Here is a 27,989-nt window from a genome sequence, read left to right as displayed (position 1 = left end):
TTCGTTTTTCACTCGATTGTTTTAGAAGTGTATAATCCAATACGTCAACAAATTTATATTAAACGTTTTAACTTCATTAGTAAGTAGTATTCACATAATATACGAAACGACTCGTCGTCGTAAAATCATAGCAAAAACTAGACGCCATTGTAAAAATTATGACACCTTACGTGCGTTGAGTAATCACAATGTAGAATTTGATCCGCCCGATCACCAGACGAGGCGATTATTTCATAAATTTCAAAATATTATATATTAGTTATTAAATACAGTAATCATTCATCACAGTGGGAAGTATACGAGTAAAAATTCAGATAAAATATATAGAAAATTCAACGCTAAGTGCGATGTAGCAATTATCATTAAATAAATTATAATAATATTATAAACACTAAAGTATCTCACAATTAATTAAATGAACTTTTTTTTTCAAAAGTCGGAATTACTGTGGGCCACCCAGGAACTGCCATAAGGCATTACTTTAGGGCGGCCCTCGCCGTGTATATATTTCACGCGCACCACGTTATGAATCAGCCCGAAATTAATCAAGAGATGATACTCAACGTGGTGTGACCCCCTCCCTTTAATCGAATTCCAGAGTAAGAACCGTTAGGAAGGGTTGGAAAAATAAAAATGCTCACGCCTCGCATCGAAAGTGAGTGTGCACAGCGCTGTCAACCTCTCCCGGGTGATCCGAACAAAGGTCGCACGTCAGCGCAGCTGCTTTGCGAATACGGTGCAAGTATTCGTTAAAGCAGCCGTGGTTAGACATCACTTGGGTGAAACGATAAGTCATTTCACCGTGAGTACGGCGACCCGGACAGTTTCGGCGTACCGAACAGTGTCCGGAGTGGCGGTGGGTATTCTGTCATCAATGCCGCCCGCCGAACTGCTCGCTGAGGAATGCGCTGCCGGCATGAGCTTCGCCAAGAACGTGGCCGACTCTTCAAAGCCCTGGAACGGCTGGCTCTCAGGTGGATGACCATGCTCCGGTGGCAGATTCACCTCTCGGAGGAAACGACGAGAAGCGAGTGGACTAGGTCTCTCATAGACCCGATTGGCTAGTCGTGTAGTAACCGTTGACGTATAAACATCGCTTTCGTGTTTTTCCACGGTATATCGCGTAATTCTTTGTTGGTTTTTGTAGTTTTCATGTCATTTGCTTTATTACATCCCGAGGAACGAACGTACTTGTTTGCAAGCTTGTACCTTGTCCCGGTGGTCGTATTTTGGAGGACGAGGGTCACGTGAGTATAAATTTATGTATCGAAGTTTTCTTGTTTATATATATCAGGTTCAGCTCTTCGTCTTGGCTTGTGGCTCATACCCTTTGATTGGGTCCGGTCAGACGTTTCCGATAAGTGCGGATTATAAGCCAAAAAGGCCTCAACGGGCCCGAAATCTGGTGAAAACCAAGATTTTTTGGTTATTTTTTTATTTTGTTAATTTGGTGTTGTTTTTATAGCAACTCTGGAATGGATTACTTTTATTATTTTTCTTTGTTATATTTATCATTTTTAATATATTATATATAAATTATTTGCTGAGCAACCGCCATTTAAGCCAGATTGTAAGGGACACAGCTATCTACTATTTAGTGGATTTAATCAGCTGTTACTGGACAAGAATAAGAAATGGGGGATATAGACTCCAGCAGCAATGCTGGGGCGAGCAAACGAAGAAGGGCCAGAACTCAAACAGCACTATGGATGTTGTCGAGACCGAGTAAGATCTCGACTATAGCAGAATACTTAATAAAATCCTGAACGCTATCAATAGTATATCGCGTATTATTGGTGAAGAACAACTAAGGAAAGACAGGACAGTAGGAGTAAAAAAGGATCCCCTTGAAAATATCAACTGGCAAAATGAATATGTACCAAGCATTGCAANCTTAATAAAATCCTGAACGCTATCAATAGTATATCGCGTATTATTGGTGAAGAACAACTAAGGAAAGACAGGACAGTAGGAGAAAAAAAGGATCCCCTTGAAAATATCAACTGGCAAAATGAATATGTACCAAGCATTGCAATGGGGATACAGAAGGCAACAATGCAATGCACGGTATACGAAGCAGAAATTGGAGACTCAAGGCGGAGGCTAATGTTATGCCCGTGAAGATGGGATTTAGTCAGGGAAATAGCCCTTAGAACCAACCGAGCACCTCAAAAAGAGCCACGGCACAGAAGAAAAAAACCAGTTATGCCGGGGCTGTTAAAACAAGCCAAGAATTGAAAACAAAGACTGCTGGAAGCATCACAAGGAGAAACACTAAATTGGATGATCGAGGGAGCCTATACCGGCATTTTATGTAAATGCACAAACACCGGAGGAGATCCAAATGGCCCGGTAACAAATTTGGCGGTAAATTAAGAGAAAAACAAAGGCGCCAAAAATAGAGAGTATAAAAGCCAAGAATGGGAGAATGATATTAAAAACAGGCGATAAGCAAACGACGGATGTTTTAAAAGAGATTTCCAAAAAGAGGGTGCTAAGGGAGGATATTCCAAAACATCCTCGAGTGATTATCTTCAATTTCGAGAGCGACGTAACATCGGAACAACTACCGGAGATGATTGTTGAGCAAAATCTGGAGCTAGCAATCAGTACCCTGGTACAAGATAAAATGAAGCTGTTATTCAAGAGAGGGTTGAAAGACTCAACTAGCATTGCATGGGTCATGGAAGTGACAACTGACACCTACTCAAGATTTAAAGAGAAGAAATTATATATAGGGATGAGCTTCTGCCCGGTTAAATCCTATGAGGAGACGACTCAATGTTTTAAGTGCCTTGGCTTTGGCCACATAGCTAAATATTGTACATCAGCGGAAGACGTATGTGCGCACTATTCGAATAAAGGACATAGGGCCGCTGAATGCCCTAAGAAGAAGGAAACCTCGAAATGAACGAACTTCAAGGGGAAACATGATGACAGAGACAAGAAGTGCGCAAATCGCACAAAGGCTTTGGCAAATATCCTGAGCCGCACGAAATATGCATGAGTGTAAACTCAAGATGTATTAAAGAGCTGAAGATAGTTTAACTTAATATGAGCAGAACTGAATGTACCAACGAAAAATTGCTGGCATACAGTCAAGAAAATCATGTGGATATAGCGCTAATACAAGAACCGTACACCAGGTATAAAGAGAATGACAGACCTTGAATTGTATCTTGTGAGATCCATAAAGGGTGCACATTACATGATCGCGGGCGGTAATACGAGAAGACTAGACGCTGCCATTGTGATTTTCAAACTTAGCGGTGTTGGCAAGAACGGACTTAATGACGACTAAAATTGCGGTAGCCAACATATTCTTGAATAGTGAAACACTGACTGTTGTATCAGCTTACTTAAAATATAGGAAAGCCACTGAAATTCATCTACACGAGATGGATAGAATGTTAGGGGGACTGGAGGGACCGGTGATAATTGGAGCTGATATCAATGGCAGGTCAAGGCGCTGATTTAACAGAGCAGCCAACGAAAGAGGACAAATGGTTTTGATCAAGTGGGACTACAGGTGCACAATAGGGCTAATCAGCCATATACTTTTTCGGGTGCAAGGGGAAGCACGACCATTGATATTACCCTTTCTAATGAAGACGCGCGCATCATAGTTGTTGAAGATAGCTGGACAGTCCATCAAAGGAGAATCACTAGTGATTATCGTATGATACTGTTCGTCGTAGGACGCAGTAACATGCTACAAACGGTGATGTACAATGAGATGAAGGTAGACTGGATGAAATTCGAGATGAAATTCCTTCAGATCCGAGTACAATAGATCCAGAAATGCATATGTGACACAACTCAGAAAATGCAAAAACGATTTCTGGAAAGAGTTCACCTCCTCGATGAACAAAGACATATAGGGCAAATGCTTTAAATGGCTGAAAAGGGGATCCAAAGCGCACAAAATCCTAACAGCAAAGGTTAAAAATGATGGTAGCTACACTAGAAACGCCCAGGAAACTGTTGAATATGTCCTGAAAACGCTAATTCCATCAGACAACACAACTGTGGAGATACTTGTAGATGACATGGGGAACTGGGAGCAGATGGGATAACGGCTAGAATGCTTCGGAAAGCCTGGCCAACTATTGGCCAGTGGCTTATCGACATAGCCAAGGAGGTACTAAGCTTAGGAAAATTTCCTAGGGTATGGAGGATGGCAAAGGTTGGGCTAATTAAAAAGAGTATTGATCTAGAAGACTCGTTAGTCAAATCGTTCAGACCAGTCAGTCTACTTCCGGTTACTGTTAAAGGAATTGAACACCTAATGATCACAAATTTGAACTCAGAAACAGAGACCAACCTACACCCTGGGTTCTCGTTTAGCAGATCTACCGAGTCTCGACTGGCAGCCATAGGCCGAGTCCGGGTTGGGTGGACTTCCTGTAGACTGAGGATTCTTGACAATGGTCCTCGGTGCTACAGGTGTCTGGAACGTGGGCATATTTCCCACGGTGTAAGGGACCGGACCGGTTAAAGGCCTGCTTTAGGTACAAGAAAGAGGGGCACCTTTCCAAAGACTGCCCTGATAATATCAAAAAAGAAGAAGGTCGGGTTTTTAATCCGACCAACAAGGAGAAAGACGGCCTACCACCACCTCCACGTGGTCCAACTCGGGCNAGGAGAAAGACGGCCTACCACCACCTCCACGTGGTCCAACCCGGGCAACGACCCTCTTGTAGGGTCCTGCTAACGGGGGAGGCTACGCCGTGCTGAGATTCGACTCTGGTGTAAACTAGGGCCGTATCTCAGCGCGGTGGTAAGTAGATGAAGGCGACGTGGTCCACCCCGAAGCAATGCCTCACGGCAGTTCCTGGGCGGTCCACAAGAAGTTGAGTAAGGAGGGAAAAAAAAAAGATCTACCAAGTCGGCCATGACCCAAATGATAGATTGGGTTAATAGTAGGGCCGAAAAATACGTCATGAGGCGTTCTCCATACTCCAGGACATGGAAGCTCTCAGTGTCTCTAAGAAATCCATTAGCCTAGCAAAAAGCTACTTGAATAACATAATAGCAACACTAACGGAAGGGGGCGTGACATCAATAGTATTTCTAAGCAAGGGGTACCCCCAAGGATATAACTACGGTCTTTATATGTGGAATATAGCAGTGAACATCATACTAACGGAAGATCGGCGAGAATACACTGAAAGGATTTTGTATGCTGATGATGTTGCGATACTGGTGGCAGCAAACTCCAAGAGAGAGCTAATAGCAAAAATGGAGGATCCGATCGAGTTACTTTCGAGATAGACAAGCAGTTTTGGCCTCACCTTCTCATCTCAGAAATGCAAGGCAATGATGCTGAAGGGAAAACTGTGGACAGGCTTGGAATGCGAGGCACAAGAATCGTCACAGTGAACCAGATCAAATACTTCGGATTGCACATAGGAGGAGGGATAAAATTCAATTCCTAAGTTTTTCAACTAGTGAATACTGCTGAGGACTTATACTGCAGGTTGAAGGCGACGTCTGGAATTGATTGGGGATACGACCAGAGAAATACAGAAATAATTTATAAGTCAATATTCCTACCGAAGATACTATATAGAGTAAGATTCTGGGGTACCCACATTAAGGAATATAGGACGAGAATGAAACTCAAATCAACACAGAGAAGAGCCTTATTAGCTATTATAAAGGCTTACGGAACGGCATCTACTCTATCTTTACAACTCCTAAATGGCCAAATCCCTCTAGACCTATTTGCCAAACTAAAGCAAAGAAGGAAAACAGTACCTGATGAATATGAATCATACAGGAAAGAGATAATTGACGAATGACAACACAGAGTAGACACATCAGACAAAGAAAGATTGACTAGACAGATCATACCGAATGTTAGGGTGAGGCTGAAAATGCCGATGATCCTTGACTACTTTATTACACATTACATGACAGGGCACGGAGATTTCAAGGACAGGTTTCACAGACTAAGCCCTGAATGTGATTCTTAATGGATCTGCGGAATTGCAAATGACATTCCGGAACGTGCACTCACCGAATGCATCTTGACAAGAGCACATCAGGAAAGATTGGAATTAGAATTCAACAGAGCTGGAATGCTCTGGCCATCCAGCTACTAGAACCTCATAAAGACTAGAAAGATCTCCGAAGCTTTTAAAGTGTTCGCTAAAAACACTCAAACAGAAAAAGCACAATGAAGAAGAGCCCAAACCACCACTACAAATCAATGAAAACGCCGCATCGACCCAGCGGATGGGTGTCGTTAAGAATTTCCCGCAGTGCTCCGATCTAGTAGTAAAAATCGACCAAATCGGGCAGCGGAGTCTCCGGCAGACCAGGGTGGCAACCAATAGCCTAGCTAGCGCGGACTAAAGTGCACCAACTCATGGTGGGAAGGTGATTGCTGAGACATAAGTTGATGACGCATAGCCGAAAACTATCACTGATGTGACTTTGTGGTTTATGGCCTAATGCTGGTCTCAGGTGAAGCAGCTGAGTGATGGATCCTAGACTCGTCCTTGGTGCCAACCGGCGTTTACTATTGGTGAGATGCACTTTTGAAAAGGAAGGAGGAAGCGGAACGCCTGAGACAGAGGCAGCCACGCCGCCCAGTACAAGAGAACCTGTGGTGCTAGTTTAAACCAGTGCCTTAGTTNCCGCCCAGTACAAGAGGTTCTTAGGTTCTTGTTTTTGTGTTTTATGTTTTGTGAATTATTTTGCCTACCCTTCCTAAAGATTCCCACTCTGCGAATCAGCTCTTTATTAATTTTGGGGTGATTCTCAACGTGGTGATGTGAATTATCGAGATGGCGTGGGCAGCCCTGAAGTAATGCCTAACGGCAGTTCCAGGGCGGCTCACAATAATACCGACTGTTAAAAAAAATAAAAAAGACCCAGATAAATCATGGAGTCCTTAAGCGGGATCTCTACCCCCAGCACAGTGAACTTATACTTGCCCGTGAAGAAGACCGCTGAATGCGCAGTTCGCACGAGATCTAGCCTTCTCGGACGAGGCACCTTCCGCCACCACCAGCGTGTCGTCCACGTAGCAGACGACACGCACGTGCGTTGGTTGCGAAACGCGGAACACCGCGTCATAAGTGGTGGCCCGAGAACTCACCCTTGCGGGACGTCGCTCGTAACGTATCTGATTATCAGGTCCGCGGTGCTCTCATAAGAGATGACCCGATTGCTAAGGTACAACCGGACCATCTGTCCAAGATAAGGAGGCACCCGAAACGCGTCCGACGCTCTTAGGATGTGTGACCAATCTACGGAGTTGAACCGCCAGCCCACTCACCCGTCGCGGAACGGCGTGCGGGGCACGTCTCGCGGCGGATGGCTTTTCGCACTTGTACACGATATACCGGTGGTCACTGAGGTTTTCCCTAAAAATTTTATAAATTTAAAATTTATAAAAATTTTGTGAACAGTTTTAAACCAATCAGACATAATACATTCAAATAAAAAAAAAAACTAGCGAAGACCCAAACATTACGAAAAGAATTATTGCTTTGGATTTATATGATGTTTTAATAACTCAAGCAGAAAGTCGTTTTAGTTTTAATGAACATCTAACTTCAGCGTTGTTTTTTCAAGACGAATATCACCCAAAATTTAACAATAAATTCCCAATTGATTATTTACCTTTCTTTAGAAAAGAACCTTTAAGAACTGAACTTGAGGTTATTTATAGCCATGATGATTTGTGCTTATTAAAAGTAATTATTCCTATAATTAACTTTATATTAACAAATAATATGAGCGATTTATTTAAGGAAGTACTTAAATTATTTAAATTATTAGCCGTCATTCCAATGATATCGTCGGAAGTTGAACGCGGATTTTCAATTCAAAATATAAATTCAAATATAAAATATACATAGGAAAGTAAAAAGTCATTCTGCAAAGTTTTTTTTTTAAATTGCTGGAAAATCGAACAAAAAATAAAATTATTTTTTTTTTTTGTAAACGTTTATCAAAATAGTAAAAATGATATTATTGAATTGTATTACTATTGGAGTTAAGAAGATTGTAAAAACATAGCTTTGTTTTGTGTAATCAAATGATTATAGACAATGATTTTTACTAAATAGACAAACGTTCGTCGCATTCGTTTTATGATAAAATTGGCAATTTAAGCTAATTCAAATGTGTAAAATTAATTTTGTTTAAAAAAAAGAAAAAAAAATTGAAACATGTTTAAACTTTATATTCTATATAAATTAGTTTTATATAATATTCATGAAAATCATTGTACCCAATTATAAGGTATATTAAAATAAATTAAAATACAATACCAAGAATTTTAACACGAAAATAACACATTTTTGAATATCATATTCAATTCATGGTTATCATAACCATGTTCACTATACCTCGAATTTTTTTTTCATAGTATAGTATTTCATATAAGATTAAATAAAAGTGTCAATATTTCCGGAAAATGTTCAAAAAATAAAACTTGTGAGTAAAAATTGTTATTTTGAATCCCCCCTTTGGTCAGGTCAAAAGTCAGATTTTCAAAAAATGTATATCAAATTAAAGAAAAATATCTATGATTTTAATATAAAAAAGAACAGAAAAATAGGTATAACTTCGAAAAAAACTACTAAAAATACAAAATACAATCAGCAAAAGTTTCAATAATTATACAGAGGGTTAAAAAAACATTGTACTTATTTTAAAAAACTATTTCCTCAAGTATCACTGATTCAATAACTGTGGAGTTTATATAATATACTACGCTATCACAATAATAAATAAGTCACATTTTGATAAAAAGTTCAACCCTACTAATTATAGAAACAAATAAAAAGTTTATTGCTAGAAAATTCAGGTGACATGGCAAACATTTATTTATATTGCCAAAAGTATATAGAATATCACAGTAGANCACTAATTATAGAAACAAATTAAAAAGTTTATTGCTAGAAAATTCAGGTGACATGGCAAACATTTATTTATATTGCCAAAAGTATATAGAATATCACAGTAGAATTTAATGGGTGTTATGCACTACATGTTGCGTCATGTGTTAACTGATTGTATAATTGATGAGTATAGACTAAATGATTACAAACATTATTATTTCTATTGCATTTTGTGTGACAAAACTAATAATTAAGTAGAACTATTTATTATAAAAATTATATTTTTAATGAACAGCAAATCGTTGTCTCCTTTAAAAAACTTTGATCTTAGTAATTATGTTGACGATAATTGACTACATTTTTTATTATATGTTAATTCAACTTAAATATTTTTATCTCAAGACAATAAAAGAGTAAAGTACTTTCTCTGCTTCATATCGAAGCTAAACAAATTTTTTGGGAGACTTAATAGCCAACCTCATCGTGGTATCTCCTGGGTAACGCTAATAGGCTGAAATATGAAAAATTATGAATTCATATCGTTAAAATAGGCTAAATTTTAAGAATGAATTCATATGTTTATTGTGAATCAACTCGTACGTTTTATAATTTGATCCGGACAATCAATAAATACAGTCTAATTAAGTCTTGGAAATCAACTCAACGACACCTATCTATACTTATCCTAACTGCTGCGTAACTACATGACTGTAACCCCACGTTTTTTTAGTTATTAATTCTATTAAAAAAAATGGCAATTTAAGCCAATTCCAATTTCAAAGTTATTTTTCTCGGCTCAAAAAAAGTAAAAAAAAATTTATATAGCTCTAAATTATTATGTCTTATAAACTTTATTCTTTGTCAATTAAATTTCAATTCATAAAAGTAAGTGTATTAAAAATACAAATTAAATACAAAACCTAGAATTTTAACATAAAAATAGCAAATTTTTGAATACGGTATCCATTTTTACTAATAAGAAAATCTATATTTCGATTTTTTTTTTTCATAGTTAAGTATATAATATAAGCTTTAATTTAAGATTATTTAAAAATATTTCTGGAACATTTTCAAAAATTAAATTGAAAAAATTGACTATTGGTGTAAAAGCTGCTATTTTGAATCACCACTGTAGCAAGGTTTAAAGTCCAATTTTCAAAAAAAACGATAGAAAAATATCTTAAGTTTCAATATAAAATAAAGTTGTGTTGATTTGTTAATTTTTGAAAAAGTTATGGAAGTTTTAACAAAAAAAAATTACAAAATTTACCGATTTTAAAAATTGTAATTTTTTTGGATATTTCTCCCATTTGTGGGGAACGAGGGAAATTTTTTCAATTTTTAATGGTAATGTCTTCAACTACATACAACGAAATCGGTCCAGTGAGAGCTAAGAAAAAGTGGCAACAGACATAAAAAACATATCATGGTAAAATTAATACCTTCTCAGCTTCGCATCGAAGTAATCAGATAAGGTGATTTTTGAATGAAACAGAACGTTTAATCAGCTATACACAGTCGGCGGAGGCCTGGTCACATTGTCAAGGGTGGTGAGATGAACTATGACCACTGATTGTAATATTGATAGGTGAACGGCTGATATAGAGAGAGACAAGAGTGATGCCGATCTAGAGTAGGGCACATTGCCGTGTCACGTTTTAAATAGTCGCGCTACCAGTTTGGATAGATCATGAAAGATGATGAAGAAAAAAATTGGCTCCTTTAATAATATTTTAAAAATATTTTGATTTAAATACAAATCTTTTTGAAAGTATAAAAATTACTTATTTATTTTTAAATTAAGAAAAAGGAAAAGCATATTCTTANAATCTTTTTGAAAGTATAAAAATTACTTATTTATTTTTAAATTAAGAAAAAGGAAAAGCATATTCTTAAATTAAAATAATTATTTATTTTTATTAAACATTTTATGTCGAAACTGATATACATATATTGTAGCTTTTTTTTCGAGATTTTTTCTAAAAATTATTATCAGTACAAATAATTTATACAAACACTTTTATTTATAAATTAAAAATATTGGAAATTTTTTTTTTTAAACAGTTTTTTTTTTAGATACAATATACACATTGAATAAATTAGTTCCTGTTAATTTTTTTAAAAATAATTTGACATGAATAATTATAATAAAAATTTGAATATTTCAACAGAATATTAATTAGGACAACCATTTTTAGTAGCATAGTTGATTAAGAAAAAGATAAAACATATAGTTAAATTAAAATAATTATTTATTTGTATTAAACATTTTATGTGGAAACTCATATATATATTAATTTTACTTGTTTTTTTTTTCGAGATTTTACTAAAACTAAAAATTGAAAATATTGGAAATTTTGTTTTTATATAGACTTAAATAAAATTTTAGATACAATTTACCCCGTCAATAATTTAATTCCAGATCACTTTTCCAAAAATTATTTGCTATGAATAACTATAATAAAAATTTGGATATTTCAACAGAATATTAATTAGGACAACCATTTTTAGTAGCATAGTTGATTATATCTGTATATCCATTTCGAGCAGCTTCAGAAATGGTACCTATACTCCATGAACAATTATTTTCATAAGCATATTTTAAGCAACGAAATTGACCATTTGCAGCAGCAAGTCTAGTTGTGCCTTCGTCGCACTCACAATCATTTTCATGCACATATTTTAGGCAGTTTAAATTTCCATTTGCAGCAGCTCCACTCATAGTTCCTTCGTCCCATTTACACCCATTATTATGTGCAAATATCAAACAGTTAATATTATTATTCGCAGCTGCTTCCCTCGTTGTTCCTTCGTCCCATAAACACCCATTTTCATGAGCATATTTTAAGCAGTCTAAATTGCCATTTGCTGCAGCCCCTCTCATTGTACCTTCCACCCAATCATATCCATGTTTTCGGGCATATATTAGACAATTTAAATTACCATGCAAAGCTGCTGTCACTATTGTATCTTTGTCAAAAATACATCCCTTTTCATGAGCATATTTCAAGATGTCCAAACAGCCACTTGCTGCAGCAGCTCGAGTTGTGCCTTCATACCATTTACAACCATTTTCAAAAGCATATTGTAAACATTCTAAATTACCGCTTAAGGATGCTGCTTCTGATGTACTTTCTTTCCAAGGACATTCATTCTCATGTGCATATTTTATAATATTTAAATTACCCTGAATTGCAGCCTCATAAGTTATTCTATCATCCCATGGACATCCTTTTTTATGTAAATATTTTTAATTTTCTAGTTTTCTATTAAAAACAGCTGTATAAGTTGTAATTTTATTGCAAGGATATCCGTGTTTAAGAACATATTATAAAATTTCAAGATTACCTGCTGCAGCAAAGTTAGTTGTGCATTCATCGAATTCGTAACTATTCTTGTGAACGCATTTTAATATTTATAGATTTCCTCTAAAATTCGCAGTTTTGCCAATTTTGACTGGATCCCATTTACAACCATTTTCATAAGCATATTTTAAGCATTCTATGTTACCCATATCAGTAGCTGCTCTTGTTGTTTTTTCATTCCATGGACATTTATTCTCATGTGCATATTTTAAAATATTTAAATTACCACTTATGACAGAACCATAAGTTGTGCTTTCATCCCAAAGACATCCATTTTCATGTAAATATTTTTAATTTTTTAGATTACCATTTATGGTAGCACTATAAGTTGTGTTTTCATTACACGAATGTCCATTTTTAAGGACACATTTTAAAACTTCTAGCTTACCGGCTGCAGCGATATTAGTTGTGATTTTATTGAATTCATATCCATTTTTATGAACATATTTTAATATTTCTAGATTACCCTTTCTAATCGCACTTGTCGCAATGATGAATTGATTCCATTTACAGCCATTTTCATAAGCATATTTTAAACATTCTAAATGACCATTATTTGCAGCAGCTTCTGTTGTTCTTTCATCCCATTGACATCCATTTTCAAATGCATATTTTAACAATTTTAAATTTCCATTTTCTGCAGCCATTCTAGTTGTATCTTCTTTTAATTGCCATTTTTGTTCGTCATTTAAATTTTTATATTGAATTGCTAAATGAGAAAAATATTGATTAATTTTTGCTGTATTAAAACTTTATTTTAATAACTTAAAAAGGAAATATTTTTAATGTCATCTAAAATTTAAAATTGGGACTTGATTTTTTCTTTATTAGGCTTTATTCATGTCTCTATTTTTTGACTAGTTATAAAAATAAAATATATATATAAAAACTATCCTAGTAAAATTAATACCTTCTCAGCTTTGCATCAAAGCCAATAAATATAACAATTTATTGTGAGAATATTATTGTTTAAAATTATTATTATTTACATTATCATTAAATAACTAAAATGGGATTCCCGTTTAAAAGATACTGTTGCGTACGAAGCAGCTAGACCGTAGGACGACTTGTTGTGCACCGCACTAGAATGCCGTTTTACCTTAATTCTGTTTAAAAAACTTTATTATTAATGCGAGAGTGAGTCACCTAGGAAATGACGGCTAACTATACATTCCATAAGTAAACGAAAGTAGACAATAATTAAATATCATATATATTAGAAATTCCTCAGAGAGTATCGTAAATTTAAGGGGTAACGAGGCACCCTTAGATATTAGTGGCCGCGAGAAGCGGCATAAAACAAATAGTTAATCTCAATTAAAACAAACAATAAATAACATTAAAAATAATATAAAACTCAGCTGTATAGATGACGTTGTTGATAGTGATGAGTGGACTGTATGAGATCTTGTGGTAATGGTGTCGAACATCTGAGTATGAAGAGTCAGAGTGTAAATCCAGCCACGTAATGGCAGATGAGAACAGACTACGGCAATGATAATGTTTAGTGATGATTAGGGCCCAATCACTAGTGGCTTGCAAGGACACGTAAAATTTGAGCACAAGGGTGCAATAAACAAATAATAAGAAACTATGGCGTACAACGGCCGAACAATTTACTATTCAAGCGAAGGCGCTTGCAACAGAAAAGAATTGACACATAAAACAATTGACAGACTGACTTATGACAATGAACTATACATGGATGAAAACCGACACGGAAGTCATCGATTTTCTGTAATGGGTGGTCAAGGGGGTGAGTAAAGCAAGATTCTGGTGATCAGCTGTCCCACGAAATAATATAAATAATATGCTTAAATAATGCTTAAATAAACGAAATAATAAAATAATATGCTTTTTGGAAAGACAACACTTAAAGGCCCTTGCCAACCGACGAAAGAATTTTTTTACCGTCATTGTAATTTGATTGTGTTGAAAAAAATCAATGTATTGTTACGTCGCTATTTAGGGGTTTAGCCTAAATGCCCGTTGACAGTATTCTAAGGGACCAACGGGGGATAGCTGGCTAGACTATATCTACCTTAGGTACTGAAGTTTCCTATTTAATTTATATTCCCTTAGAGGAACTACCAAGGGTCGCACTACAATATATATATATATAACACTTTAGGTTAACAACGATATAAATAAATATTTATTAAATAGATAATACAACCTGCTGGACACCTAGAGATGATATAATCCAACAGGGAGCTGACGATCGCGAAGATGGTAAAAGGTCAACTGTTGATAGGGATATCTTATTATGGCACATTGACCGTGAATTGCAAAAAGTGTTTATGTGTGCAGTTCGCCCTCCTGTTAGTATTGTTGTATGTCACTGTGTTAATTTTATATATATATATATTAAACGGTACAACGATGTTATGGGAGACAGAGATATGGGCACATGCAAATGTGATCGTATCAGCTGCTCCCCCTACACTTAAGGTCTGACCCTAGACCTTAATAAAAAAAAAAATTTGGAGGGACATTAGTGTCGTAGTAAGAACCTCTGGGTCTTTGATGTCCACAGTCCTTAATTCACAAGCTTTTGAGCGTTGGAGGAGCTTCCTTCGTGTGGGCTCTCAATAGTCGGCTACCAAGCGGTTCCTATGAAAAGCCCGGCCCTGTCGTCGACTTCTTGAATAGTCTCGGGGCCCCAAAGAGTATTCTCCGTGTTCTCGAGGTCTGTTTAGAACACTAACGCTTATTATTAAAAAAAAATTTAATAATTAAAAGGGGATGTTGGAGTACCGAATACAATTAAAAGCAATGCATGCACAATAAATGATAAATGTTCATGAATTAAAAAATAATAATAATTTAATATTATTTATGACTATAAAAAATAAGTTAAGTTAACCTAATGTATGTAGCCAAAACGTTGTCAAAAACTTGCATACATTTACAATAGGTGTCTTAAATTAAGTTAAGCATGCTCGATAATAGTACTAATGTATACAGTAAAATATATGCGAAACATACACAGTGACCATCTCATAAAATTCAGTGTCCATTTATTATATAGAAAAAACGAAATATACACAATAGGGTACTTTGAATTAGCCTGACTTTCGCCTTAGTTGCGGGAAGATTATTTTATATAAATTATACTATAATAAGAGTAGCCGTAATAACGGCTGTTTAAAAGACCACTATTTTTGCTGCTGTAACAACTTAGTTAACTTGTATATATTAAATGTGCATGTTGAATTGATTTTATAAAGAAATAATTTATTTAATAATATTAACTGGCTTGCTCTATTAGTATCAATTGTAATTGTATAAGTAATGGCTATTCAATAAGATCATAATATGTTATACAAAGGGATTTATTGTTATTAACATATGAATAGAGTCCGTTATTCAAATTTGTCACGTAAGATTATAGGGATGTGGGGATGTGTGGATGTTGACAGTATAATGTTATTCATTTTATGTTTGACCTATTTGGACTGAAGATGCCTGGAATGTTATATTGGAAATCATGTTTGGTAAGTACCACAATAAAATAATTTTTTTAATTTAATATTCTTTCAAACCCAATTTTATAAAATTCGACACTATTTATTTTTCAAAATAGATTATTTAGAAGTAAATTTTCTTAAACCTCGTGTATCGTGCATTTTATATCACCTTATAGTATTGAATAAAAGTAATTTTATAATATATAATAAATAAAGGGAAGTCGAGCTAAGCCGATCGAAATAATAAAAGTTATATTATAAAATTGTTTGTTAATTAGAATAAAATTATGCCATTATAAAAATATGTCGATCTAGTCGAACGGAATAATAATAATAAGCCATAAGTATCAAAGAAAATAGTTAATTAAAATTAACATTATAAGTAAGCCATAATTTTCAAATAAAATAATTCAAATATGCCATAACGTAATGTATCGGACTGGCCGAAAATAATTATAAAATATATATATGCCACAAATTAAATTAATCAACGGACTTGCCGAGAATAATAATAAAATATATGCCAAATCAAATTATCGGATTTACCGAAAATAATAGTAATATAAATATGCCACAAAATCGGTTATACCGAATAAAATAATATATAATAATGTTCTAATGAACTAAGTCGGACTTTGCCGAATTTAAGTAAAAATATGCCACAATATAGTAAATCGGACTTGCCGAATATAAATAATAGTATACATATAAGTATATAAGTATACCACAAAATAATAAATCGGACTTGCCGAATATAATTATAAAATATAATAATTAAACAGACAATGCTGTAATGTGGCTGGGGCCCCAAAATAATATAATAATAATAATAATAATAATAATATAACAATACTATATATTTCAATAGCAATAGTAATAAGGACTTAATTTTCTAGCTAGAAATTACTCATCCAATGGTCGTCACCAAAGGGAGGATAGAACATAAAATTGCACGAATCGTGATAATTTGATGTCTCGGTGATCAAGTCGCTACATACGAAGTTATACGAAGATTTTGAAGTCGTGGTTTGGATGTTCTATGAAAAGGGACTGTGGCTCAAAGTAAAATGACAAAAGTCATGGCAATGGTCGTGACATTGACCGTGGCTGTGGCGTGGCGGTGGCGTTAGTGGTGACTGGCCTTGAATGGCTATAAAAAATGGCGAGATGGCAAAATGGCAATTAGGTGAATGCAACGTATACACTATAGAGGTTAATAATTGACCTAGTTATTCGATTACTTGATAATCTGATTCAAGGATAAACAAGGGAAATTAGGTTTTAAAATATTGAACTAAAAGTTATACAGGAGTAAGTCTACAATAATCGAATTTTATTCAAAATAATTGAAAACTACATGTATTATAAATATATATTTTATAAAACTATATTTTACAGGTAGAACGATCGAGATGTAGATCGTAATTCAAAGTAGAGAGATCCTGTGACAGCGAAGAAGTCTTCGATAGAATTATTGATTAAGATGACCCGTCGAATGAACCTCAAAGAATGATTTCATTTGAATGAATAATTAATGGATTTTAATTTAAGTAGTTTAAGCAATTTTTAGGATATAAGATTATATATAAGTAATTAGTATATAAGAGTAACACGATTGTTCATACTAATCCTTGTATCCGACAGGGGGTATTTTTTAAAATTGAAGAGTGTCTAGATTTTTTAAATGTAACCTAGGGAATTAATCAGATTTATTGAATATTCTCTACAGTCGCCACTGGGGTAAAATATTATTGTCAATAGCAATAACAAAAAAAAAAATTTTCTAGAGTCATAATTATTATTAAGTGGTTGGTAAGCGTATTTAATATAAATAGTGTACTTTAATATAGCATTTTACCCTTAAACCATCTTGGATTAAAAAAATTCGAACATATTAGAACAAAAATAAATTGTAATCAAATTTTTAAGAATTTTTAAGAGTTGAAACAGTACAATATAATAATATTCGTTAGATCTTAAGAAGCGAAGAGCACCGATGTCGCAATAAGATCAATTTTTCGGGTGCGTTATTACGCTGACCTTGCCTATAATTTATGTCAGCAAAAATAAAAAAAAAATAATAATATCGACAATGATTATTATACACCTAATAATTCTTATATTTTCGGAAAATTGTTAAATTGTAATTATATTGTCATCTCATTACTATACATATTTTACTATTTTAGTGCTAGCCCCGGGCCGAGATTTGAATGGATTTTATATTCTAGAAACGAAAGGTTTTAACTGGTCTACGTGAACAGGCGATTCGACCAGAATATTGTTTTTTGGCAGATTTATCAAAAAACTATATGGACCTATTTTCTTTAAAATAACATAAGGACCTTCATACCTATCTGAAAATTTATTACCCTTTACCGGAACTTTAACTAAGACTTTGTCTCCCGCTTTAAACGATTGAAAATTATTCGATGATAATAGTTTTTGATTAGTCTGTTTGGATTGTTTCTCTAATAATTGGGGTAATATTTTTCTAATATGTTTGATTTTATTAATTTCATCGATAACGTTCCCATTGGAAGGGAGAATTAGTGCAATAACAAATATGCTTTTAGGATTATAGCCGTGAACTAAATAAAATGGCGTATAATTTGTAACCGAATGTATTGAAGTATTATAGGCGTATACAACGTATGGTAAATAATCTACCCACTTATTGTTATCCTGAACGTAATGTGATATCATGTCTATAACTGTTTGATTTTGCCTCTCCACCTGACCTTGTGAAGTAGGCTTGTACGGAATTCCGAATTTTTTGTCTACCCCAAAAGCGTCCATTATAGGTCTAAAACTGTCTTTGACGTAAAATGAGTTCCATTATCTGACCTAATTATCCTAGCTGGACCAAATCTTAAGAATAAGTCTAAATGAAATTTGTTGGTACTACACGCATTGGCATTTGTAAATGGTTGAGCTACGCAAAATTTTGATAAACGATCAGTAGCTACTAAAATATACTTATAAGATTTCGATTTTGGAAGGGGACCAACATAGTCAATAATTATTTCACTCATAATCTCACACTTGTCTAAATCGTATCTCCCTACTTTCGGTGGCTTACTTTGTTTGTATGATTTCCTCTNAGTAGCTTACTTTGTTTATATGGTTTCCTCTTTTGACACCTTTCACATGACAGAACATATGCTTTTATATCTTTTCTCATTTTTGGCCAGTAATATTTACTCCTAATTTTGTTTAGTGTTTTTGAAAAACTGATATGCCCGCTTAATAAACTATCATGATTATCAATTATTACCTGTTTAATAAATTTTGAAGGTAAAGCAAGTGCGTATACAGGGATTTGTCTAATTTTCGTTTTGTAATACAATATATCATTATCTTTTATTTCATAATTGTCGGCCTTATTTAAATAAAACGAATTTGATGAGATAGGGTTTTTAATAGCTCCTATAATGTTATGCAAGTACGCATCGTTTGCTTGTTCTACAGCAATATTAATAGGTTGAACAAGATTTATTTTAAAAATATCATTTTTAATATTCGAATTTAAAATATTAATTAGTTCACTTGAACTGGGATAACGCGATAGATGATCCGCGGCCCTATTAAAAATACCTTTTTTATATTTTACTTCAAAATCATAGCCCATTAATTTCGTTCGTATCCTGTTTACAACGTTAGATTCAGTTTTTATGTTCATAAAACTTGTCAAGTTTTTATGATCAGTCCAAACCTCAATCTTCCTACCGTGAACATATTGCCTATAGTGGGTAAACGCGAAATGAATAGCTAAAACCTCGAGTTCCATTGCGGAATAATTGGACTCGGCGGGCGTTAACTTTTTAGACGCGTAAGANTAGTTGGACTCGGTGGGCGTTAACTTTTTAGACGCGTAAGAAATTGGATGAATTTCGTTGTTATCGTCACGTTGTTGAAGTATAACACCTAAACCTAAATTACTAGCATCTGATACTAGTATAGTTTCCAAATTTACGTTAAAATGCGCGAGGAGTGAAGGTGTCGTAAGTTTAGACTTTAGCTCTTTAAATGCTGTTTCATGTTCAGCTAACCATTTCATTTTTTCATTTTTTGTTTTAAATTTATCTTTAGTCAGGTCTGTAAGAGGTTTTGCCAGTTTACTAAAGTTAGGAATAAATTTTCTGAAATAATTAGCGAGTCCTAAAAAACTACGAAGTTGTTTAATAGTGTTAGGGGAAGGAAATTTTTTTACCGATTCAATGCCCTCATCGGTTGGCCTAATGCCTTTCGAATTTATGATATTACCGAGTACTTGTATTTCCTCGTATCCGAATTTACATTTTGATGGCTTCAATTTTAGATTATACTGTCTAAATCTTTGTAATGTTATATCTAATGAATATAAATATTGATCGAAAAATTTTCCAAATACTGTGCAATCATCTAAGTAGCAAATATTATTTTTATAAGTAAGACCTCCCATAATTTTGCACATAGCAGCCTGATATATTGTTGGAGCATTATTAAGTCCCATTGGAAGTCTTTTGAATTGAAAATGTCCCGTATCAGTAGAAAAGCTGTATATTGTCGAGAATTTTTAGATAGTTTGAATTGATAAAAACCACTGGACGCGTTTAATAATGAAAAATAGCGGTTACCAGCTAAGCAGTCATATATATTTTGAATTATCGGCATGGGAAAACTTTCTTTTAATAAAATCGAATTTAATTTTCTATAATCTAAAACCATGCNAATTTAATTTTCTATAATTTAAAACCATTCGATACTCCTTAGGGGCGGCCCCTTTTCTGTCACCCTGTGGGAGATTTTTACTTACTAAAAATACCGGATTACTATATGGACTATTTGACGGTTCTATTATGCCGGCCTTTACTAATTCGTTGGTTTGTTTTTCTACCTCGGCTCGTTTTTTAACGCTTAATTTTGATCGCGATTTAATTTTAATTCAATATCAGGTAATTTTACCTCGCCCAAGTCGAATTTAGTCTTTGAAAAAATTTCATTATAATTATTCAACAACGTTTCAAGTTTTTGTTTTTTATCGTGAGATAAAAACGGGATAATGTCGAATTCGACCTTTTGTAAAAATTCTGCTAGAGAAGATGTTTCTTTTTCCACGAAACATGTTTCTTTAACCTGAGATTCGAAGTGTACGTCTGATGTTGACGTATCATTTTGTTTGAAGTGTTCGGTAAAATCATAATTTTTTTGTCTGGAGTTTAGAATTTTACGCCTGTCGGCGACTGAAATATTGTCATTAATATGCACAATTATTTTAATATTAAAATTAACACTAGAATTTTTTACGTATTCTAATGGAGACCAATGACAGTGGGAAAATAAAACAAACACGTTATCTCGATCGAATTCTGTGAATGCGATAACATTNATTTTAATATTAAAATTAACACTAGAATTTTTTACGTATTCTAATGGAGACCAATGACAGTAGGAAAATAAAACAAACACGTTATCTCAATCGAATTCTGTGAATGCGATATCATTTACGTCCGAACGATTGTTATCTTGGGAAAGTACAATTAAATTTTTATTGTAATATGACGCGACAGCTGCTAGATCTTCTGCCTCAAGCCAGACAGGCTGACTTGCAGAATTTACGCCTAGTAATACTTGAATATCATGAAAATTAACATTAATATTTTTATTTTTCAACACCTCTACTAATGTATTTACGCCGCAAAAGCCGTCTCGTGGGATATTTTTTGAAACCTGCATACGCGCCGCTGTGGACTCANATTTTGAAACCTGCATACGCGCCGATGTGGACTCAATGGAAACATTGGTTGTATATTTGTGTGAGAGAATATGATTTGCGACATTGCTAGAATTGAATTTTTCGAAGAGTAAGGTCACCCTGTGTGGTCCGTCAAATAAAATAATTTTCGAATCATACATATCAATATTAGCCTTATATTTGTGTAGAAAACTATTACCTAAAAGATTATACCCATTTAAGTTTTTAACGACAGCGCATTCAATAATAAAACTATGCTCACAGAAATTTACTTCAATTGAGGTTGTACCTAATAAATCTAAAGGGGACCCATTTGCTGTAGTAAGGGATGCGTTTTGGGCTGGAATAATATCATGATTCATGGGAAGTGTAGCGCTACTTATTATGCTAATCGATGCCCCCGTATCAATAAGAAACTTTGACTCAATACTATTTAATTTCCCAATTATTATAGGTTGAGGGACCGATGCGCAATTTGAAAAAATGTTAAAACAATTAGAGACACCTGTGATATTTAAATTATTTTGCGCTAATGTTGCTTTCGTAATGGGAGCTGGTGATTGAACTTTTTGGCTAGGTCGCGAAAGAGTGTCAAAATTCGCCCTAACCATCGAATTTTGACTTATTCGTTTTTTTGAGTTTGCTGCGGGCGCCGCTGATTCGGGGCCCACTTATTAGTAGACGGACCTCCTGCGCCCTGATTTCGCCCACCATTATTATTGTTATAATTTTGACCTGTATTATTAGAAAATCTGTTATTATTATAAGAATTATTATTATTAAAATTATGATTGTTTCTGTAGTTACCATTATTATTATTGTTATTAGAATTGTAAAAATGACCGTCTGTATTTCGATTTGAATTATTGTAATTTTGATATTTATTATTATATCTAGTGTTATTGTTAAAATTATTACCATTGTTGTTATAGTTTTGATTTGTATAATTATCTTTGTTGTTGTATGCCATATTACCTTTATTAAAATATGTATTATTATTTTTATTATGAATCGAATTTTGTTTATTAACTTTTGCATATTTATTATTGAATCTTGGAGTACGGTTAACCGTTAGTGTTAAAAGATCTATTTGCTTTTGCATTTTGTCTATCATTTTATCTTTGTCATTCATTTCCATTAGCCCTGCATTCCTCTCTAGTCTTTTGATATTTTCCTCAAGTGCAACAAGTGAATCTAAATCCATTATTCTCAACTCTTTAACAATTTCTTCTGGTAAGCCTTTCAAAATATACCTTATTACCTCCCTTTCTGCCATATTTTTATCTATTTTCCTGCACTCTTCTTTTATTTTTAGCAAATACTCTTGTACTGTTTCCGAATCACTCTTTCTCCTAAATTCTAAATTTTGCCGTCTCATTCGGAGTCGTGCGTCTGAATTATAAAACTTTATCATTATATTTTTTGCCTCGTGCCAATTTAAGTTTGGGTTTTCGGATTTGATAGCCTCAAAAACCGTTTGCGCCGTGTCACATAATGAAAGGGGCAACATTATTAATTTCTCCGCGTCATCCCACCTATTAGCGGTTGCTACCCTTTCGAAATTAACGAAGAATCTATCCGCGTCCTCTGTTAAGTTTCCTGAAAATGTTTGGGGTGTTCTAATTGCATTTATGGCCATAGTAGTTATTAATTTAACTGGTTTATTTTCTAAAAGTTTTGATTGCGCAGAAATAAGTTTAGGTTCTACGGTGATCTCGCGTGAAATTTCTGATGGTTTAGCTAAAGGAAATTCGACAACGGTTTTGTCGAGATCGGTAGGGGTGTTCGATTCACTCGAAGAAGCGCTTTTTGTGCTTAGTGGGACCGGCAGAGTACTTGGAATTTTATCAAGTTTTTCTGCTTCGGAGTCCGAATCAGATTCGTATTTTTCTGAGAGGGGTGGTTGTTTGAAAACAGAACGTAATTTATTTATCAAATCTTTAGTGTGACTATTAATCGGCTGTTCTGCGTTTAAAAATGTCAAAATGTTAAGTAATTCCCCTTTTGTACAATAGCAAAAATAATACCCTTTCGTATCTTTTTTTAAAATTTCAAATTTTTCTAAAAGGGAGATTTGTTGAAACTGTTTCGGTAAATATTGACGTTTACTTATATATAGTGCTTTCGTAAATTAGAGTTGATCCTACCGGAAATTTTATAAAAGCGGTATGGTCAAAAGCCGTAGAAACAGAAATACCCCTTTTCTTTTCAAATGAACTAATAACATGATCTGGTGTTAGTTCCAAAATATTACTATCAAAACCTAATAGATTCCAAACTCTTTCGGTAATTCTACAAGATTGATTATTAAAGGTGCGTTTTAAATAATAACTATAGAGAGGCATATAAACGTATATAAAAGATTATGTAACTCAAAGAATTAATTTATAGTTATACCTAACTATACAATTGTTACTATTATAATAAAATGAGCCAATAATAAATAAAAAATATTTAATTTATAAATTAACCGTGAAAAGCGGTATATAAAAATTGTAGTACACTTAGGGGGGGATCCCTCACTGAAATATAATAAACAAAAAAAAAGAAAGAAAGAAAGAATAGATAGAAAGAGGCAAAGAGAATGAATGAGTTGAAGATGGTTGTTAGGGCGCGGGCAGATAATAATAATACGCTTACGCGACACCTTTCCCCCCTTTTTTTTTTTTTATAGTGGACTGTATTTTTTTGAATATATAGAGAGGGAAGAAAATTAATACAAATAATGAGTCTGTTTCAATTATTGAACAGTATAATAATTGTAAGTCTTAAATAAACAATAATAATAATAATAGAAACAAATAAACTTATATGGCGATGTCTTACCTAATTATATTTTTTATTCTATGCTTAACTATTTGATTGTACAGTAACAATTATTGATCTTGACGGCTTGCAAAAAATTATGCAAAAATTGACTTGACGGCTTGTAAAAGATTATACAAAAATTGCCTTGACGGCTTGTAAAAGATTATACAAAAATTGCCTAGACGGCTTAAACACAATTATAAACAATTTGCCTGGACGGCTTGTAAAATTACACACAATTTGCCTAGACGGCTTGTAAAATTATACACAATTTGCCTAGACGGCTTGCAACGGTTTATACAAAAATTACCTTGACGGCTTATAAAAGTTTACACAATTGCCTAGACGGTTTGAACAAATTATAAACTAACACAAAAAAAATTATTGAATAGAATCAAGAGAAATTGAAAAAAAAGGCAGAGTGAATACATTAATTTTTTAATTTTTATCAACCACTATAACAACAGAACAAAAAATTTTAACCTCAATGAGCATGGCTGCCCACAGGTCCCACTGTTGCGGATAGAGCGCAGCATTATCTGTCCGCGCCCTAACAATGGTAATAATGGAGTCGTATCTCGGGGTCGAATTTTATTTATTTATTAAATAATAAAATATCCCTACCTCATTTATTCCTATTTTTGTTTATTACGTGATTTTTTAGAAGTAAGACATGCAAATAAATATTCGCACTCACCTTTTTTTGCTTTAGTAATTGATTGAGTTGGTTTTATGGTGATTTCTTCTTTCAATGTTAACAGTCGTTTATACTGTCTTGCGTTTATTTCGATAAATTAGTATCTCTGTGTATATAAGACTTTAAAAAAAAAAAGGAATTCTCTACAATGGGACCTGCGTATATTATAATTTGTCACCTTTTTGTACTAATAATAATAGACCTTTTTTACTAATAACAATTTCTATGAGTTCCCTACAGTCGATATCGATATTCTTAAAATTTACTCTGAACTAGCCAAAATATAATTATAAGAATATGTCTATCTATATTCAAAATATAATTAACAAGACTGTGGTGGCCCAGAGTTTCTCAGCGTAAAGCCTTGGCTGGCGCGGACACAGTTACCTCGTTAATATATTTAAAATATTATTTCAATACACCTTTTACTATCCTTTACGTCAACTGCCTACACGTTACCGAAAGGTAATTGGCATAGTCCCTTAGGGCTGGCGGGTACACAGGCATAAAGTACTACTACTAAAACTAATTAATTCTAATCACAAATTATGCTTCTTCATTTAGTTCGGCACATTTAAGACTGTTCATAAATGTAGGGCACAATAAGCTTTATTATGAGTATACGATAATGTATAAGGCTATTATGCCTGTATAAATAAAATTATGCTTCTTCACTCTTTTCGGCACATTTGAGGCTATCCAGAAATGAAGGGCACAATAATATTTAATACCTTTATATAAAAATAGATATAATGTCTGTTTGTCGTGAAAACATTAGGTGATAATAAAAATAAATACAAAACTTGTTCCTGTGTAAAATATTAATAAATCATCTAAGACAATGTTCACCATTTAGGATGATACATATAAAAAAAAAAAACTAAGTCACAGGGACAAAATATTTACTTATACTGACGTAGATTCCATGTAAAAGAATATTTAGAGGGTAGTCGTCGTAGTCGCAGCCGCAGAGAATCCTCAAAAGAAGTCGTCGGAATCGCCAAAAGAAGTCCCTTTTTACCCGAAAAAATGGCTTTTTATACGCCGGATGAAGTAAGCCAGCGAACTCTATTAAAATTCCTAAGATGTTGGATAATTATTTGTGATTGGTTAATTGTGATAGAAACCCTGCCGTGGGCGTAGTTAATGAATTGTAGGGGACTGGTTTGAAACATGTGTTGATAAATAGTTATTTTTATTACCCAAAAAGGAAAACATTCCTTAGATGATTTATTGCTTTATTCATATATATGTGATATTTAGTACATGCGTTAATAATTATACTACAGAAAGTTTAAAATAAAACAGAGAGATCGGCGCCTCCACCAATTGTTACGTCACTATTTAGGGGTTGAGCCTAAATGCCCGTCGACAGTATTCTAAGGGGGATAGCTGGCTAGGCTATATCTACCTTAGGTACTGAAGTTTCCTATTTAATTTATATTCCCTTAGAGGAACTACCAAGGCTCGCACTACAATATATATATATATATATATAACATTAGGTTAACAACGATATAAATAAATATTTATTAAGCAATTGAAATATTAAATAGATAATACAACCTGCTGGACACCTAGAGATGATATAATCCAACAGGGAGCTGACGGCGACACACACACACACTATAATATATGGGATAGCAAGTTAAGTTAATTATTAGACAAGTAGTGATCGCGAAGATGGTAAAAGGTCAACTGCCGATAGGGATATCTTATTATGGCACATTGGCCGTGAATTGCAAAAAGTGTTTATGTGTGCAGTCCGCCCTCCTGTTAGTATTGTTGTATGTCACTATTTTAATTATATATATATATGTCTATTAAACGGTACAACGATGTTATGGGAGACAGAGATATGGGCACATGCAAATGTGATCGTATCAAGTATAAAGTTATTTTTACACCAACGACCTAACTCGTAACTCGACGTTTCTTCGACCAAACGTCCAGTCTCGTCTCGCCCAGTATCGTCCCCCTATACTTTTCATGTTTCCCTTTTATATTCTTTTTCCCACCATTATTAATTTGCTTGCCCTGCATTTCCCTTTTATATGGAATTATTATATTGCTTAAGAGTTCAAAAATTGCTTACTACTATTGCAAAGCTTATATTATACTAAAATCGACGTAATTCAATACTTCCTTATCCAATTACTACAGTATCTAATCCAACCTAACCTGTAGGAATTAATATTTTGCTTTTTTTTAGTTAGAAAAAAATTTTCAAATAATTTTATTTTTATCTCATTTCAATTCAATAAATTCAAGGATCCCACCATTGTAGTCTCTTCTCGTGAGAAGAAATTTAAATCATAAATCTAAAAAAAGTAATAGTTTTAGTTTCACCTGAATATAACGATAGATTTTTATAATTATAATTAGATTTTATAATACGGTCCATCGAGTAAATTTTTTTGATAACTTTTAGCTACGATTCAAAGCTGAGAAAGAATTAGTTTTACTATGTTGTGTTTTTTTTTGTGTCTGTTACCTCTTTTTCTTAGCTCTCACCGAATCGATTTCTTTCAACGATACGTCAAAAGATCACAAATCGTATCTATTCGAAGATATTACCCTCCAAAATTGAAAAAATTCTTTTGTTCCTCGTAAATGGGGGAAATCTCCAAAAAAATTACAAAGTTAAAAATCGCTAATTTTCGAAAATTTATTAATTTTTTTTACTTAAAACTGCCATAACTTTTTCAAAAATGAACAAATCAATATAATTTTTTTTGTAGATGCATGACGTCTTTACCTTTCATTTGATATATTTTTTTTTATAAATTTAACCCTTTACCTGCCCACAGGGGGGGATTTAAAATGACAACTTTTTCACAAAAAAATTACTTTTACAACTTAACTTTGAAAGTGTTCCGGAAAGTCTGTCACTTTAAAAATGATGTAATATATAATTATATAAAAATATATATTATATTTTTGAATCTAAGAATTGCTAATCTAGATATAATTAAGGAAATAGAAGTTGATGTTGCTTTTGTAATTATCCATTAATTTCTTAGGATTAAAAACTGCAGATTTATATCGAAG

At 33.7% G+C, this 27,989-nt stretch overlaps 2 protein-coding genes across 9 annotated transcripts in view; one reads left to right on the top strand and one right to left on the bottom strand.

Moving 5' to 3' along the window:
* LOC126907691 (uncharacterized) overlaps positions 1 to 27,989 on the top strand; it is a 63,819-nt gene that overhangs the window by 24,531 nt on the left and 11,299 nt on the right. The gene's annotated exons all lie outside the window — the stretch shown is intronic.
* Positions 11,312 to 27,989, bottom strand: part of LOC126907692 (uncharacterized) — a 72,471-nt gene continuing 55,793 nt past the window's right edge. The window contains exon 5 of the mRNA XM_050689162.1: positions 11,312 to 11,426. Within this exon, the coding sequence (XP_050545119.1) occupies positions 11,350 to 11,426 (77 nt within the window). The 3' untranslated portion in view covers positions 11,312 to 11,349. The remainder of the gene's footprint in view (positions 11,427 to 27,989) is intronic.

This window comes from Daktulosphaira vitifoliae, unplaced genomic scaffold (genome assembly GCF_025091365.1).
Source record: "Daktulosphaira vitifoliae isolate Bord-2020 unplaced genomic scaffold, ASM2509136v1 Scaffold_5, whole genome shotgun sequence".
Classification (NCBI taxonomy): domain Eukaryota; kingdom Metazoa; phylum Arthropoda; class Insecta; order Hemiptera; family Phylloxeridae; genus Daktulosphaira; species Daktulosphaira vitifoliae.
The sequence above is the reverse complement of the archived record's forward strand: the minus strand, read 5'-3'. Positions and strand labels throughout refer to the sequence as shown.